Source organism: Pipistrellus kuhlii, unplaced genomic scaffold (genome assembly GCF_014108245.1).
Source record: "Pipistrellus kuhlii isolate mPipKuh1 unplaced genomic scaffold, mPipKuh1.p scaffold_m20_p_21, whole genome shotgun sequence".
Taxonomy (NCBI): Eukaryota; Metazoa; Chordata; class Mammalia; order Chiroptera; family Vespertilionidae; genus Pipistrellus; species Pipistrellus kuhlii.
In genome coordinates, this window is record NW_023425520.1 from 6,697,390 (window position 1) to 6,715,894 (window position 18,505).

At 42.0% G+C, this 18,505-nt stretch overlaps 1 protein-coding gene across 1 annotated transcript in view; it reads right to left on the reverse strand.

Moving 5' to 3' along the window:
- The window catches only part of EBF2 (EBF transcription factor 2), a 202,513-nt gene that overhangs the window by 42,495 nt on the left and 141,513 nt on the right, over window positions 1–18,505 (reverse strand). The window contains exons 8-10 of the mRNA XM_036450395.2: window positions 3,277–3,394; window positions 1,635–1,765; window positions 388–514 (exon numbers count right to left, since the gene is read on the reverse strand). Coding sequence (XP_036306288.1) covers window positions 388–514; window positions 1,635–1,765; window positions 3,277–3,394 — 376 coding nt within the window. The remainder of the gene's footprint in view (window positions 1–387; window positions 515–1,634; window positions 1,766–3,276; window positions 3,395–18,505) is intronic.

Below are 18,505 nucleotides of genomic sequence, written 5' to 3' on the forward strand. Positions count from 1 at the left end.
TTGAATCCCTCTACAGCATCAATGGGCAACTCTCTTGAATCCTTTTCAAGAAAATTAGTTATACCCAGCAACATTGTCTAATTTTTTGTCTGGTTGCTTGAATAAAGGTCTATCCTAGCAAAGTTCCAGCAGAGTTAAATTTATAAGGAGGTACCTGTGAGATGAGCTGCTCTAATCATCTCCCAGACTCTACAGAAACTGCGTAAGTATAATACAAATTTAGAATCAAGTCTATTCTTCCCCATTCAATGTCTTTTACCCAGTCCAATCTTCCCACACAAGCAGAAAGACCTAGTAAGTTTAGAATGATGAAAAAGTAGAGACACTGGGAATGAGTCCAAAGGAGAACCAGGTGCCAGTACCCTTTGGAATCATTTTCTCACTCACCTGTATAAATGAACCTCCCTGGAGCTCCTTTGCAGAACTGCTTGGATTTATAAGACAGAGTCACTTCCACCACTCCAGGGATGTGCCGAGGAGGAGTCTGCACTCTGATGGCATGAGGAGTGATGAGCTGAGGAATGAACAGGCATGGAAATGAAACACCTATTATAGAAGTTATTACCAACAATACTGAGAACCTGAGAATCTCTCACGACTACTCCCACCAGGGCAAACTGGCATAGTCACAGCATCCCTAACACTCTGAATATCCTGTTCCTGTCTCTCACATGTTTCTCTCTTACCCTGGAATTTCCCTCAACCTAACCTGTCTAGGTCCTTTCCTTTCTACTTGCTCAGTTCAAGTCCCTCCCACCTCTTGTGCCCACCCCACCCCCATCCCTGTAATTCCTACACTGCTATGACCTCACATATTGATTTGGCAACTTCCACATCCAACTTAACATCAGTAGTTATCTTCCTGTAACATGTCTTGTTGGTTTTCTCATTGTGAAAGTAGAACATATCCCCTTTAGGAAATTTAGAAATTACAGAAAAAAATGTAAGGAAAAATATTAACATTGCATAACCTGAGACAACTGTTATTAATCTTCAATGTGTTTCCAGCACTTTTCTACGAATGTATGTTATGTAATTAGACTTTACATCCTCAGACACTGTTGTCCTGATTTTTTATTCCACTTAGCATTACAGCATAAACATGCACTCTTCTCCTAGTCATTACAATTTTTTCAAAACACAACTTAAAAAAAATTTTTTTTTATTGATTTTGGAAAGGAAGGGAGAGAGAGATAGAGAGATAGAAACATCAATGATGATAGAGAATCATTGATTGGCTGCCTCTTGCATGCCCCCTACAGAGGATTGAGCCGGCAACCCAGGCATGTGCCCTTGACCAGAATCAAATCTAGGACCTTTCAGTCCATAGGCCAATTCTCTATCCACTGAGCCAAACTGGCTAGGGGAAAAAAACAAAACAAAACAAAAAAAACCCACAATTTTTAATGGTGGAATGATATTCTATCATTTATTTACTCAATATCTAGGCTATTCTTATTTTTTCACAATTATAAATAATATTGCAATGAATGTTGGTGGTTTATGTGGCTAATCTTTGGTACTTAATAATGTGCATTTATGCTGCTGATACTACAGAAATTATTAGTTACAAACCCAGAGCAAAACAATCTTTGGGCCAAAGAAAACCAGGAGAGCAAGTTGCCCCTGCCTACCTCGCTCCATACAAGCATGGTCCCAAACACCACTTGGAGGCCATCAAAGAAGTTGTCCCCAATGATGATAACCATGGCTCCTCCTGTGGTCCAGCCTTCACTTGGGCTAATGGCTTTGATGCAGGGGGTAGCTAAAAAGACAGAAAAGAAAAGTCAGGTCTGCCCTTTGGTGGTTGAAGTTTGGAGTTTAGGAAACTGACTGCTCTTAAAGGCTGTTGATCATTCCAAGAAGTTCAAGTTGAGCTTTGCTGACTTGCCATCATTCCTTAATTGGTTGTTGGTTTTCACCAGGTCATTAAAGCCTAATGAGTTGACCACTATGTATGAAAACATGGAACACTTAGCTAATTGTGCAAAGGGTGTTTTGAGAACTTGTTCTTTCCCCCCATATTTTTATAAGTTGACCACACTGGAAATGTGTAAATCCCTTTTCTCTCTCCACCTCCTGTGCACTAAGATGTTAAGATTTACAAGGCCTGCTAATGTGCCAGAGAAAGAGAAAGCAAAATCTGTCAGAGTGCAGGCTTATTCTGCTCTATCAAGAGACAATTTCTAATCACTTTCCTAACTTTGTAGGATGGATTTCCCCCCTTCGTCCATATGTTTGAGGCCTCTGGACCTTAGATCCCAACAGGAACCCAATATGGTTTTCAGGCCATAACTAAAGTCAATCCATCACTCCATTTCCAAAGCTGACAGGGTCAAAGGTGGGAGAGAACTTTGGCAGGATTCCAAAAACATGAGCCCTCTTTGAACAGCCAGTCAATCACATCCAATCAGTCAAAAGAAACTGGATGGGTTCCTAGTTCTGAACCCTGGGATTTTCTTCTCCCCTTCAGTGCCCGCTGTGGGAGAATTAACACCACTCCAGATTCTTTACTGATTCAATCATTTTCTTTCAGCTCATTAATTCCTATTTTAAATGATACAAGACACATTTTTAAAGGCCGAGTTGGGGTGGAGGGCTGGTGGGCAGTATACAGCCAAGCATCACACTAAAATAGCCCCTAATTTCACTATTCATGTAGTCCATGACCTCCTACTCCAGGGAGTGGGGAGTGGGGAAGGAAAGAGAAGAACTCAGATGGCCTTTACTTAGGTTTGTCAGTTATCTTCCTCAATGTGCTTTAATTTTTCAGACAAGTTGAAGTTTAACAGTTACCTGTATTTCTAATTACTTTAATGCACTTGGAAAACTACCCAGAGCAGACCATGATTTCTTCTAGTCCAAGCAAACAAAAATCAATTAGTGTCAGTTTCATTCTGCACATTGTTTTGTTTTGCCCACAATCTGTTTAAGGGCACATCTGACACTTATTCATACATGTCTGGCACTCTAATGTTCCTGTTTAACTAAGATGTCATAGGCCTACATTTGCCCGAAATACCTGCCTAGCAAAAAGAAAAACATAGGACTGAATGGAACAGACTGAGGCATGGAGGCTTAAACATCACGGGGAGATGATGTGGGGCTACAACAGAGTAGGCAGGAGTCAGTGTTTACAACTTCACTTTAAAACCCACATGGTTGTGTGTACTTTCTCCACTCCTAACTTAGAAGCATACATTTCAAATTCAAACAAGGCAATTGTGAAGAACTTCTTTTGTCTGCCATTCTTGCCCTGCCCGCAGACAGCCCTACCTTCCGAAGGGTCCAGTCTTCTTGCTCTCCGCCCATGCTTAGAGTTGTTATGAACAAACATGTTATCAGAAACAGCCAACACATGTCCATCTACATTCACTGTTGTTGATAACACAACCTGCATATTTAAAGTAAAAAAAAGAAGAAGAAAAAAGAGAGAGTGGACTTAGTTTCTTATAAAGTAATAAATGTACCAGAATTCTGTTTGCCAGATTTCCATATAGCTGACAAGGAATGGAACAGAACTTGGGGACAGGGCCATCCTCTTGAGATTTCACCTCCTCTTATAATTTTGGGAACAGCTTCATGGAAAAAGAGACTGCTCTTCGCTCATGTGCTATCACGTATTTGTGTTCAGACTATGCCCAGATGATGAAATGGGGGAAATTGGACATATGCCTGCTGCTTCTAGAAATGTAGTTCTCTATCAAAGGACCTGGACACTCATTTCCAGCTGACCATCGCAACAAGGGGTGGACTGTGTGTGATCAGGAGGCTAAGATCTGAGCACTAGCTGGGAGGTCGTTTCTCCCAGCTCAGGAATGGGTCCTTGCACCTCTGACAGGTGCTAGCATAAGGCTGGCATGGAGATGCTGATGATGACTTGTTTGTGGTGTCCCTGCCCACTAGAGAGCAGTGACAGAGATGCTCAGGCTTAAGGCGAGAAGATCAGATTGCTGGAATTCAGTGTTGAGAACACAGGACATTCAATATCTAACCAGAAGAAAGGGAAGAGTTGGGCATGGAAGAATGAAAGAGTATGGATTTGCCATCAGATGAAATGAACTCAAATCTCAAGCCTGTCGCTTACTAACTTGTAACCTTGGACAAATCACCAACCTTTACGAATGTCCATTTTTCTTATCTGTAAAACATAAACAATGCCTATCTCTCAAGGGCTGAATGAGACAAAATAAGGATAAATACATGTAAAGCTTTTAGTGTGGGGCCTTGATGAGTTCCCCTCCTAATTGCCTCACCTCTGCCTTGTTTGATTAGTTAACAGGACAGACAACATTACTCACTGAGCCTCGCTCACCCATGGTCTATGCTCAGGGGGAGACTCTAGAATAGGGGTGTCGAACTCAATCAGAGAAGGGACCAAAATCTAAAATCCAGCCTAAATCGCGAGCCGAATGGTTTACTGAACAGTCATAAACTGTCATTGTGATGGAAACGCAGCGGAGTGCAGTGATGACAGCACGGTGTGGGCCACATTGCGAGGCCTGGCGGGACGGATTTGGCCCGAGGGCCTTGTGTTTGACACATGTGCTCTAGAAAGAGGAACACAGGGGCTAGAGACCAAAAGTTACCAGGCTTGACTCCTGCCCTCAATGACCTTATGTTCAAGAGGGAGATACACGGCTAACATAAAGCAAGTAGCACAAGAGATGAGATTCCATTGAATTCTATATGTGAGCTGCAGATGAGGAGTGTGCAAGAAGTTCAAAGAGGCAGAGATCAGCCAAGGCCAGAGTAGCAGGGAAAGTGGAGAGATTAGAGTGGACTCGAATGTACCCACCACCAACGTACTTGATCCAGAAAGATGAACTATCCTAGATAGGAGTCTACTTGTCAGATATGCATGGAAATTTTTTTAAGAAAAGAACTTGTGACATATGTATTCATGCATATGTATACACTTTTTTAATCCTCACCCGAGGATACATTTTTATTGCTTTTTAGAGAGAGAGGAAGAGGGAGAAAGAGTGAGATGAGAATAACACCAATTAATTGTCTCCCATACCCACTCCAACCAGGGATCAAACCTCAACGCAGGTAAGTGCTCTGAGTGGGAATTGAACCTGCAACCCTTTTGGTATATAGGACAATGCTGCCAACTGAGCCACATGGCTAGGGCATACATGTATACGTATAGACTTTTCAAGGAAAGGCAATGAATAGTACATAATGAGGAGCTGTACTTGAAAATGACTTTTCCTGTCTACTCCCAACTTAAAGTTTTTTATATTCTTCTTTAATTTTTTCTGCCACCCCTTCCTTACTTATTAGGTGAAGGGGAGATAAACCTTGATCCTGCTTTAGCTCCTCATATGAAATAAGATTCATTAAATGTCATTTTAAAATTTTTTACTATGAATAATTTCAAGTAAACAAAATAAACAGAATAATATAATGAAGTTACATTTATAGATGAAATTTGCATGCATTGAAATGCACAAATCTTAGCTGCACGATTTTGACAAATGGATACGTGCAGGTAAGCCTTACTATATCACGATTTTCAATATTTTCATTACACTAAGTTATTTAGTCAATCCTACTTCCTGAGGCAATACTCTTCTGGTTTGTTTTTTTTTTTTTTGTTTTTTTTTTTTGTTTTTTTTTTTTTTTTTTACCTTGCAGAGTTATAGATGGTACACTTAAATCTTTTAATGTATACTTTAATAAAATGGAGGCTTGGGAAAATGCCTAAAACCATGAGTCCACGGAATATGTCACATAGCCTGGTACCATAGGTATAACTGTATCACAAGGAAATCATACTTGGATGTGAATAAGCTTTAATCATCCAACCCAAAGGTATTCATTGAACTCCTGCTACATCTAGGGTATTGTCATGCCAGATTCTAGGATTATAACCAATGATCTGACTAGTACAAAACACAGCATAATATTTCTCCAGTTGCCATTCAGAAAATTATTATCAATGTAATTGCTCACAATTGAGGGATACAGTCTGTCTAGCTCTGGGTCTGTTTTCAATTGTGTTCATGTTAACATGTTAAAAGTCTGGAGAAAGTCCTTCCAGAAAGTTCCTATCATGTAGTGCCACCATAAGAGGGAGACATCCATCACTCTGGGTAAGTGATTGTCAGGGCCATCTCAGAAAAGCATCTCAGATGGCATCCTAGTCAAAGGAAGAGAGAGGCTGTCTCCTGGCCATGGGGTTAAGAGGAACTTGAAGTTGAAAGCATTTACCTCTGTATATGCTTACCCCCTGAAAATAATAGAAGAAAGCGGAGAAAAAAGAGGAATCAGACCGCTTTGGTAAACTGTGTGTGTGAATGAATTTTCAAAGACATAGCTGTCATCTCTTGGGGGTGGCGGGGGGGGCAGGGGGGTGTGAGAATGAGAGGGTGCTTCAGGCTTTAATTGCCAATGAGCTGTACTCAGCACACTGAGGGGAACCCGCCTGCCTGGGGCCTACGTGGATGTAAAGATCATTCTCTTTGAGACCACTTTAATTCATTCCACAAGCTTCTTGTCATACTGTGCTTTAGCGCTCCTCATGCACTCCTGCCGCAAAATATGGGGTTTTCTCCAGCCAGCTGATTTCATCATTGTCCATTTGGGTGGAGTGAGAGTCCGTTCCAAAGTGAACATTTCCCAAATGACATACCCTGATGGTTCAGATGCACTTCATTATTTTCTATTAACAATGGAAATAAATTTTAATCTCTTGCTGGCTAGCGCTGGCCTCTCATGACAGCAAGGGAATTAACCTGAATTATTTCAGTGTCTGCAAAATTTATTACAAGATTTTAAATTATGTCCAAATGTGTGCGTGTATATATATATATACATATATATATATATATATAACGAGTTCCCCTTTTTTTTAATATTCCAAATATTTTAGATTCTCAAGTATCTAGATGAGCTTGCCAATTAAACCAAATTTGCAAAGTGGAAAGGATTTAATTCACAAAATCCACTACATGAAACCAGGCAAGTTTGGTTGTTGTTCTTGTACATGGAGCTACACACAAACATGGACTTTTACATTCATGCACTTCACTTCTGGAAGAATGAAGGACATTATGGAGGTGAAGATACATTTGGTACATTCAAAGCTCCAAATTTAACTTCCTTCACTGTTTTCTGATGAATGATGACAACACTGATATTATTCTCTTTGGAGAAGTTAAAGTTTCTGAATGTTTGAAGACTAAAGGAAGTGGAAAGTGCATTCCAGCCTCGGCTCACTCCCAGGCCTTCCCCTTCCACAAGCCAACTTCTTTCCCTAGTGAGTATTTCCTGGGTCACGAAGGCTGACCTTTTCCATCTGGAATCAATCAGTCAACCCCTGACAACTTCCTGAAACACCTCACTCCATTTCCTGTTCTCTCCCCCTTCTCTCTTTTCCCCTGGTTTGCTTCACTCTTGAAAACTGCAGGCCACAGCAGCTTAATGTTAGAGGGTCAGACACAGTTAGACTCCAAAACACTACACAAGGACACCTTTGACCTTCAAAAATCTTTACATCTTAGCTAAACAAATCAAGGTCAACATTTCTTACCATTACCTTGTTAACTATTTGTAGGCATCTTTGCCAACCATCCCCTGATCATATAACCATCAATACCACTTGTTCTCCTAGGATCATAAGCTGATCTGTTTTAAGAAGTAGCCAGCAAATTTAGTATTGACAAGGGGTGCCATTTGGAGGTACCTGAAACTAATAATCACCAGTATTATAACAACCATATGGAGAGTATTCCAAACAAAGGAACTTTTCTATGCCTCATCAGTGTCTCCTATCACCTAAACCTGATACCTAGTATTTTCTGAAGCTGTCAGACTCTCTTGGCACCACCATTCTGCTGGCACAGCCTGAAATGATGCCAATTAGGAATACAGATGTCCATAATTTGTGTGGATGGACCCCCAGTTTTTGCTACTGACACTGGTGACAGCTTTCATTTGTTTCTCGTAGTTGGTGTGTCTGTATTTCAGCTCAAAGCTCCTATAGGGAGGCCTGCGGAGCTGAAAACGATGCCACTGTATTTTATAGCTCTCTTCAACCGATACGTTGCAATCCAACACAAAAGTAACAACCAATTATATTCATGCAAATATTATTTCTGATGTGGTAACTAGCTCTAAGCCAAGGCTCCAAGAAAGAGATATAGGGATCAATTGGAATTGAGTTTTTCACTTTTTGCAATTCCTTATTTTGCTTAATGAATTCTCTAATTTTTGGTGAGGCCAGTGCAATACACAGACTGGCTTGAGAGTGACAGTGTAGGTTCTGTTTGGAATTATGAAATTAAATGGCAGTTTTAGCTGGTTATATAGAAATAGAAACATAAAAAATTTGTATCTCCCTTTGAAAAACAGCAGGAAGTCTTAAGAACAAAATCTACGATTGATTGTGTGAGCAATTGGCTGCAGGTACTCAAGACAACTGATTGGCTTTCTTAAATTACATTTTTTCTTCTCATTGCCCCAAAGCACTCCCATATCCCTCCCTCTAATAATTTATACAAGGCGGAAGCTGAGTTGTAAGGAGCTTTTTCTTGCCTGTAAAAGGCCTCAGTGGGAGTTGTCCTTTAGGTGGGCACATCGGCTAATCTCCCCATACAACTAATTTTCCAATAGAGGAACTGTTTCTTAATATCAGCATGTGGCAGGGTACTTTTACCAAAATGACTTATTCTCACCTTTGGGTTAATTTTTATATAAAATTAATCCAAAGTGTGATCTTTGGCTTTTTTTGGGACATCACACTTTTGGGTTTTTTAATTTTGATCTTTCTCAAAGCTCTCTAATTCAGATAAAGGACATAAGTCAGAGGAATGACCAGCTTGGATCCTCCTCCCAGCCAGCTTTTCTCAGCTCATACCCAGTTGTTCCTACAAAGAGCCTAAGTCTCACACAGGAGAGTAACAGAAAAAGATAAATCAAAATGAAGGTGGTGTGGAATGACTAAATTGGCCGCTTTTTTTAAACAGATGAGAATCCCAGAGTCTATCATTGCTGGAGAATAATTACCTTGGTTAGAAACCTCCCCGTGTGGACCAGAGTGCTTGCTTTGAAAAATCACACCAAATTCTACAATTAGACACATTTCCCCTCCATTTCAACGAGGGTCATGCACCTCCTAGCGGAATGTGGCCTTTGCCGTTTAATCTCGGTACAGCTACAATGCATAGCATTTATAACACACTCACCGTGGAGTACTGATACCTACTTACAAACACATGTTCACCGAGCTAAAGAAAATGGTCTTGAAAATTCCTGTTACTTAGCCAAGTATGGAAAAAAATTCTTTATGACATTTTACATCTGGAAATGGAATTAAATTCATGATGTGCATTTCCCTTATAACTGTTCAGTTGCCATATATGTTATTTCAGCTTTCCCAAAGCATAACTAGTATGTGGGATTTTATTTTCCACCTGTGGAAGGAGGAAAGAGACATAGAGACCATTAAAAGGACAGAGAAAATCAAGACAGACTTCTGGTTGTAGGGGGGCAACCATGATTGGAGTCCGTATCATGAGAAGAAATACGCCGTTGGTGTTTTTATACACTGGCTAATTCTCACATCGACATGGGGGAATCTGATGAAGCAATCTGCCTAAGCCTACACTAATTCAGTCCAGGCTAACAACAAACAACTTGGCTACTGCAAATTGTGTTTCTCCTTACCACCTTATTCTTGGCACACATCATAGTTTCAAACCAGATTTTTTTTTTACAGCCCAGATTCTCCTTTGTTACTGGACGCCAGAGTCTCCAGAATTACCTCTAAACTCCAACACCACAAGTGGGGATTTTGTCATCTTTTGTTTCAGGAATTCCCAGAATTCTTAGCACATCGCTGTTGTTTCATAACCCCTAAGGCTGAATTTTCTGTTCAGTTAAGTATCAAGTACCAAGTGAGAGAACACAAGGTTGATTGCTGCGGAGACAGATGCAGGGCATTCTGGGGTTGCTCACACCGAGGGAGGGGGACTGTGGCATGAATGACATAACTCCTGAGAAGATCCTCTCTCAAGTAACCAGGCAGTGCTGTGTTTTAATCAGTCAAAGGTTTTATTTGACACTCCCAGGCCCTGTGCTACATGCCAGGGAGGCTTCCAGAAAACACTGTCATGACCTCAAGGAGCTGCCATGTAGTTGATGAAGCATAACAAACACTACACTTAATCAGAAAATATTACTCTCGGTAATACATAATTGAGGACTCAATTGTGTGGCCAATTGTATGCTCTAGGAGTCCTAAGGTGAGAAAAATGAACCTGAGCTGAAGGCACTAACAAACATTTCCAGCAAGGAAATGAGATTTGAGATAGGCCTTGAAGAGTTGAGAAACTTTTGCTATGCAACTTGAGGTTACTGAAATGGTTATTTGGGAACTTAAAAATGAATTCTAAGTAGCATAAGTAGAGTCGTATGCCAACAGCATTTCCATTGGCATATTTTTGGCAAACTTGGCTTAGGAATGGGATATCTTTTAGAACTTGTCTTTAAAAAGTTAGTTGAATATGTATAGAAATCAAATGGCAATTTAAAAAAAAAAATCAGACTTTCCTGTCATCAGGGAGCTCAAAGATCATCAGCCTGTTTACAACTAAATTTCCCGTCATCTCAAAGGTCATGGACACTTGTTACTTCCAGCTGGCCTCATGCTGCTTCCTTGACATCATTGTTTTTCCCATCTAAAATGGATGCCAAGTAGGAGAGCTATGGTCAAGGGCAGTATTTTACTAGCAAACATTTTGAGAGCCCCAGGGGAGTCTTAACATACTTGATGCCATCTTGATTTGGATGGTCCCTTCTCTTCCACCAAACTCTGCTCCCAGGGATCCCATGAATCACCTGTCATCCTTCAAAAATCAGGACCATGTACTAGTCTGCCCCATAAGCTGCTTAAGAATCTATGCCTCTTGTGAAACTAAAAGAGCTTTACTTTCCAGGAAGTTCTGCATCTGATTGTTCCTTTCTGTGTGTGTGTTAATCCTCACCCAAGGACATTCTTCCATTGATTTTTTTTTTTAAGCGAATGGAAGGGAGAGGAAGAGACACAGAGAGAAATATCAATGTGAGAGAAACACATTGATTGGTTGCCTCCTGCATGCACTCAGACCAGGACCAGGTTCGAGCCTGCAACCAAGGTACATGCTCTTGACTGGAATGGAACCTGAGACCCTTTAGTCTGCTGACTGATGCTCTATCTGCTGAGCCAACCAGCCAGGACTGCACCTGATTGTTCTTGGGTGTGCTCAGCTTTTAGTGTCTCAATTGGAGTTTCCTGACCTCATTGAACTCTCACACATCCTCTCCTCAAAATTACACAGGCAACTACCTGCATCAACTTGTTTTCCTTTTCTCTCACAAATAACTATAAACACATTTCCTAAGTGAATTGGTCAAAATTCTTATCACCCTGACTCTTGTCCCTATTTGAGAGACCAAAAGCAGAGGGAGGGTGGTAGGCGGTGATACCATCGGATAGAAAAGCTCGAAGCCGTCTACAGAGAGCCTTCCCCAAGCTTACACTCTTAGACTACATAAAACCTCTCAGACCCTCAGAGGGTTTTGTGTTTTTTTCCCCCTGACTCAAAATAGATAATTATGTCTTCAATGGGACTATCTGGTTTGTTTTACCATCAGATAATGGATTCACCTGTTGATCGGAGAGGCCACGGACAAGTGCTTTTCATTACATGCTTTGAACCGCTGCTCAGTAGCACAGCAGCCTTCAAATGGGGGATGAGATCACAGAGCAGCTGGGGCAGCTCTTGAACTGCGAGATCTGAACTGAAGAAACCTGCAGGCAGCTGGCGCTACATTAAATTTTTACCATTTGGACTTAATTTAAACTCTGGTTTCCCTCTTCGACGAGTGTGAGAGAAATATTCAACGTTTTTTATTTAAGGAAAATAGATGGTGGTGCCATTAAAACGTTTTATATAAGAGCTGGGGGTTTCAAAAAAAAAATCGTAAGGGTTTGCTGGATGGATCTTGGCCCTGTTCCAAGACATGAGTAGCCCTGCCCTTTGCTCTCTCGCTTCATTTAGTCAAACAGACTAATGGCCAGCGGCTGGCTGTGTATAGGAGGTGTATTTGTCATCTAATTCATTTCCCCATTGTTCTGTGTAGTTGTTGAATCCAGCAGATTGCACTAACAGGCTCGAGGCTTCTCACACTATCTGACTGTCCCAAGGATGTCAGTCTTTGAGGAAGGAGATCTTCGTGTCTTCCCCTCCCTTCTCCCCACTACTGTGTGTTTCTTCTCTCTTCCTCAGAGTTCTGACAAACCTGCTGGGTGTAACGAAGCACTGATCCTTTTCCTCACGCCTTTCCAGTCCCCCTCAAGATGCCCTGCAAGGAGGCCCATCATGGCATTGTGTGCAAACCCATACGAACAAACAGGAATCCACTCAGCATCGATGGCGCTCCCGATCTGGCCCCTGAAATGACTTTGCTTTCACTAGGAATGCATTACCTCTTCATACCTCTTGAGGAAAAGGATGCGAAGACCTGTATATTTACCTCAGTGCACTCCCTAGTTTAACTGCATTAAATATGATTATTTTGGTGGGCCCAATCTAAAAAGGGAGCAATTTAGGAGGGAAACTTGAGATACCCAAGAGTCACTCAGCAAAGTTCAGCAAATGGCAGTAAAAACCCTATCCGAATTATAAGAAAGCTGTAAGTTTGTTCCTTTCCAATGATTCCAGGGTACCAGGCCTGTGTTTCTCAGTGGTTAGGCATTGACCCATGAACCAAGAGGACCCTGGGTCAATTCTTGGTCAGGGCACATGCCTGGTTGTGGGCTCAATTCCCAGTATAGGGCGTGCAGGAGGTGGCTGATCAATGATGTTTCTCTTTCATCAATGTTTCTATCACTCTATGCCTCTCCTTTTCTCTCTCTCTCTCTAAAACTGAATAAAAACATATATTTTTAAATGATTCCAGGGTTGGCATCTGCTACCAACTCCAGAACAACTAATGTACAAGTTGATGCTGCCCATTGATGGAAACACTCCAGCCCTGGACAGTGGTCATGTCTGTTTAAAATAGAATCCTTTTTGCTCTCACCAGTTTGGCTCAGTGGATAGAGCAGCAGCCTGCAGACTCAAGGGTCCCAGGTTCGATTCCAGTCAAGAGCATGTACCTTGGTTTCGGGCACATTCCCAGTAGGGAGTGTGTAGGAGGCAGCTGATCGATGTTTCTCTCTCATCGATGTTTCTAACTCTCTATCCCTCTCCCTCCTCTCTGTAAAAAATCAATACAATATATTAATAAATAAATAAATAAATAAATAATAAAATAGAATCCTTCTGAGGCAGGAGGGGAAAAATTTGCACCCTGGCCCTAAGCGTCCCAATCTCAAGGAAATGATCTGTTGACATGGGTGTCCTGTGACAGCCAGTGATGTGGAAAACCTTGAAAACTACCAGAAAGAACATCCAATGCGGGCTATTATTATAGTGGCTGCTGTTATTAAGCTCCCACCTCACCCTTACTTGGCCATACCACTGAGTTCCAAAAGGCAACTCAAGACACTGTGATAGGCCCCTGTGCTTCCAGGCTGGTCACTTGAAGACCCCAGAGCAGCACAGCTAAGCTATGTACGTCGCTTATCTTATTTTCCTTATCTGCCCACGAGATGTAAGTCTCTCCAGGGAGGAGAATGTTATCTGTCTTGCTAGCCAGCACCTAGGATAGTGCCTGGCACACAGAATTTCCTCAGGAATAGCGGTTGGGTGGATGAATACATGAGTAAGTGCATCTATGTTTTCACTGGGACTTGGAGCCGGCCCAGGCAGCCTATCTGTGAGAGTGACTTGGCAACAATAGCCCTGATTGTTGTCAACTTCTACCGTGTCTTCGAATGTGAATGTGGGAAATGACAACAAGCCTGATTCCCCCTATTCTTGGCTTGATTTTCTTCTGGATTTTCCAACTGCCTGCTCTCCACTCACGATGCAGAGGAATAAAGACTGGGGTTCATTATGTCTTCACAGGCCTGTCAGCTTAAACTAGACGTGCATTTCTCATCCTTTCCTTCACTGAGCTGTTAATCTGGGCGCTTCACGGAATTGTTCCATTCCAGGGAGGGCAGAGGTGATTTTCTGCATGCGTGGCCCATGGATTAAGGTTCTTTGGGGGCCCTGGAAACCTTTTCTTTTTTCCCCTTCCATTTTAAAAAATTTCTCTCTTAAAAATTCATTCAATAACAATTTATTGAGCCCTACAAAGTGGCTGGCACCATGCTAGGCACTGGGAAGCAATACAAAAAAATAAATAAAACATACTAACTGCCCTCAAGCAGCACACAGTCTGTTAGGCAAACAGTGACTGTAAGGCAATGTGAGCAATTGTGTTGGAGGAGCTTGTGAAGAATAGTATGTTGGCCCAGGAGAAGGAATCAACATCACCTGACAGGAAGAGTCAGAAAAGGCCTCAAAAAGGTGGTGACAAAGGTGTAGTCTTGAGGCATGAGTAGAAATCGCAAACTGAAGAGGGGTGAAGGGTTCTCAGGCAGAGGGGAAAGCATGTGGAAAGGTTCCAAGCAATATTCCATGTAGTGGAAATCAATGAGGCATGCCTGTTGAGTAGTGGGCACATGGAAACATCAGGCAAGCTGCATGCCTGCTATAAAGATGCTTATTCGCCATGCCTTTGTAAATCTAAGCTTTTGTCTATGGACAGTAGGTATTCATAGCACACAGTGAGCAGAGTGACATGCTTGAAAAGACAATTTTAGCAGCTGTATTGAAGGTGGTTTAGACAAGGAAGGAGTAGAGAGGCCTTTTGCAGCTTTTTGGGAGAGATGGGTTTAACAGATATTTAGGAGGAAGTGATACTTTAACAAAAAAAGGAGGAGGGCGTGGATCAGGGAGTAAGCTACGAACAGGTCCTCATCTGTCATCCAAGTGAAGATGCCCAGGAGGGAGGCAGAGCTGTGTAACTGGGGCTCTAAGAAAGGGTGACATCTGAGGAATGGATCCAGGAGTCAACGGGGATCCAATGGCATTTAAAGCTAAGAGAGTGGGAAGGTCATCAGGAAAGGCCTTCAGCGTCAGGCCCCATGGTAACGGTTACATTGCATGGAGGATGAGCACTGGGTGTTGATGAGTTTCATCTCTTCAGGTCAGGGCTCTGTGGAGCCCTAAAAGATGTTTCAAGAATTCTGGGAATCCCTGGCATTTTATGCAAAAATGTGTTAAAATGTAGCTTTTTGTGAGAATAGAAACTATAGCTTTTACCAATTTCTCTTAGGGGTCTGAGTCACTAAAGGGTTAAAGTCCACTGTGCTTCAATAAATATTTTATATGTGCCCATGATACTTAGGACTCGAACTGAATTAAAGAGAGGCTTGGTTCAGGCTGGAAAATAAGTTCTGTTCTGTTCGGATCAAATTTCCATAAAAGTGTAGTTCACATTAAAAGTATGTTTGCTCCTATAACAAAAGTGGAGGATTGAACTAATTGTCTACATGGTTTAAAATTTATTACCTTTTCTTTCTGAATGAGAATCTATTCCAGGAATTCTCAAATTACCCTCTCTTTAGATCATTCTACGCACCATCATGATTACATACTACCTCTGGTTTTGTTTCATATTTTGAAATTGGTCCAAATTTCTCACTTGACCATTACAACACATAGTCAAGCCTGTCTCCTTAATAGCCTTCTCCACGTAAAAGAGCTTTCATTGAAGGTTATACGCTTAATAGAATCTGACTGCAGCATAAAATTTGCCAATTCTTTTCTGCATGAAAGGACACTTTGCAGAAAGTGAAAAGACAATGATGGAATGAGAAAAAATATTTACAAATCATTCACTTATCCGATAAGGACCCAGTAACCCTAATATACAAAGAACTCTAACAACTCAACAATAAAAAGATAAATAACCCCATTTACAAGTGGGCAAAGGATTTGAATGAACATTTCTCCAAAGAAGATTCATATATAATCAATAAGGACATGGAAAAAAAAATGGTCAAAATCATTAGTCGTTAGAAAAAGAAGATCAAAATAACAACGAGATACCACTTCACACTCAGAGGGTGGCTAGAATTAAAAGCAAACCAACAGAAAATAACAAGTGTTGGTAAAGATATGGAGAAAATGGAACCTTCACACATTACTGATGGAGATATAAAATGGTGGTGCCATGTGGACACAGGTTTGGCAATTGTTCAGAAAGTTAAAGACAGAGTCACCATATGAAATTTTACACATGGCTCTTTACTCAGGAGAACTGAAAACTGGTTTCCTTGTTCACAAAAGAAACTTGCACACACGTATTTATAGTAGCATTATTTATAAAAGCCAAAAAGTAGAAACACCCCAAGTGCCCACCAACCGATGTAAAGTTAAACAAAATGTGGGTTATTCTTATAATAGAAATATTACTCCTCTATAAAAAAAAAAAAAAGAATAAAGTGCTGAACAAGGAGGATGAACCTCGAAAGAAACCAGACGTGGAAATCCGCATATTGCATGATTCCATTTATAAGAAAAGTCCACAACAGACTGACCCGGGGAGACAGAAAGTAGGTCAGAGGTTGCCAGTGGGTGGGGAAGAAGGGGAATCGGGAGGTATGAGGCTTCTTTTTTGAATGATGGGAATGGGCTCGAATAGATAGTGGTGGTGGTTGCACAACATTCAGTGGATGCACGAAAAGCCACTGAACTGCACTCTTTAAAATAGTTAAAATGGTGATTGATACGTTATGTGAATTTTACCTCATTAAAAACTACAAAAAACAAACAAACCCACAAACCCAATTGCCTTTAATTCTACCCCAGAAATAAGACAATCGTAGAATCCGCAAACTTTTTATAACGATCACTTCCGTTGTCTTTGCAAAAGTCAAATATTTTCACATAAGACAAAATATTTCCTCATTTCAAGACCAGCAATACCTACTGTAACCCTGTTTAAAACTCAAGCACATTGAAAATCTCACTCAGTAAATGACTAAGGAAGTAGAGGAAATAATCAGCACGCTCAGTGAGTACAATCCTACAATTGGGGACAAATAAAAAGACACAGCATCCTAGTAAGAGCTCTTTAACTTTTTACGGGTATAAGAATCCACAGTGTCAGCTACTGTCCCTGCCTCTGTGTCTTCAGCTACTGTCCCTGCCTCTGCGTCTTCCAGAAGTGAAAGCTGAGCTTTGGTCATCGATGCACTTCAGATTTCTTTTGAATTTCACACATTATTTTGGACTGAAATGATATGTCTCCATTATAATAAGTTTCCATAACAGTGTGTACCACTGACTTTCCTATGCATGATGTTCCTACCTGATCCCTCAGACAGCTCCTTGTATTTCTATTTGTCTTCATAGTATACATGGAGGGAAAGGAGAGATTTAATTTAATTTTTTGAGAGGCTGGTAATAGTGTTAAATAACTAACAAAAATTGTCCAGGTCCCAGTAAGAGTGATAACCATGATGTGGTGGGGGGGGGGGGGGGGGGATTTTTTTTTCCAAGTAGTTCTCTCTGGCCTGTGTGTGCATCCCTCTCTTCCATTAACTCCTTCATGACTCGGTTCCTAAACCATAATCTGTGGGGTCTAGTGTGAAATAAATACATGCAGCCCCTTGCTCAGAAAGCACTAAGAACTTCAGAAAAAGCATCCGCAAAGCCACACACTTGGGCGCTGTACACCTCAAAAAGCCGTGGGGGGGGGGGGGTGTTAAAGAGGGGGTAAAGGGGAGCGCTCCTGGCTCCACCACCTCCTTCCTGTGGTTAGTGGTGAGTTCCTTAAACTCCCAGAACCTCATTTTCTTCACCTGAAACGTGAGGCTTATCATCCCCATCTCTCTGGCCTCGGCCAGGATTATTTTTTAAAGTCTCCAGCTCGAACACTATCACTTAACACGTTTTTAATGTTCCTGTGGGGAAGGGAGCCCCGTGCGTTTGGACGGGGCATGAGTGGCAGGAAAGCCATTTGGTGGATTAAATAAGGGTCCTTCAAAGATTAGGGAAGGGGAGGGGGGCAGCGAGGGGCTGCTCTCCCTCTCATCTCCGACCTGACACACTCTGCCTGGCGCTGTGTTTTTATTAGCTCGCAGCCCCGGTACATCAGTGGCGAGGGTGATGAAACCGGTGGCAGATTTCGCTGCCAGGCAGCTGGGCCACCGTCCCGTGGGCCTTGTTGTCATGCTGCGATCTTAAAGTGACCATGGCTGTTCGGGCTGCCGCTCTCCAAAGGACGGGGGAGAGACCACGGAATGGTTAACGGGCGGCACGGGGAAGAAAGAGGCTGTTGCTTTGCAGAGAGCACAGAGGCGCTGCTGCTTTGAGAAATCCCAGGGTGGCTGAATATCAAGAACACGGCTCCTGCTGTGGGCAGCTGTGTGTGCGAAGGGCAGCCCGAGGGCTTAAAATCAAATCTCCAGCAGGGGCTGGTGCCCGTCCCCCGGGGCCGGGGCACTGGCGGCAGAAGGCCTGAGCCCTGTGAGAGGAAGAAGCCCTCACTGCTCTCCGCCCATGAGGGACAT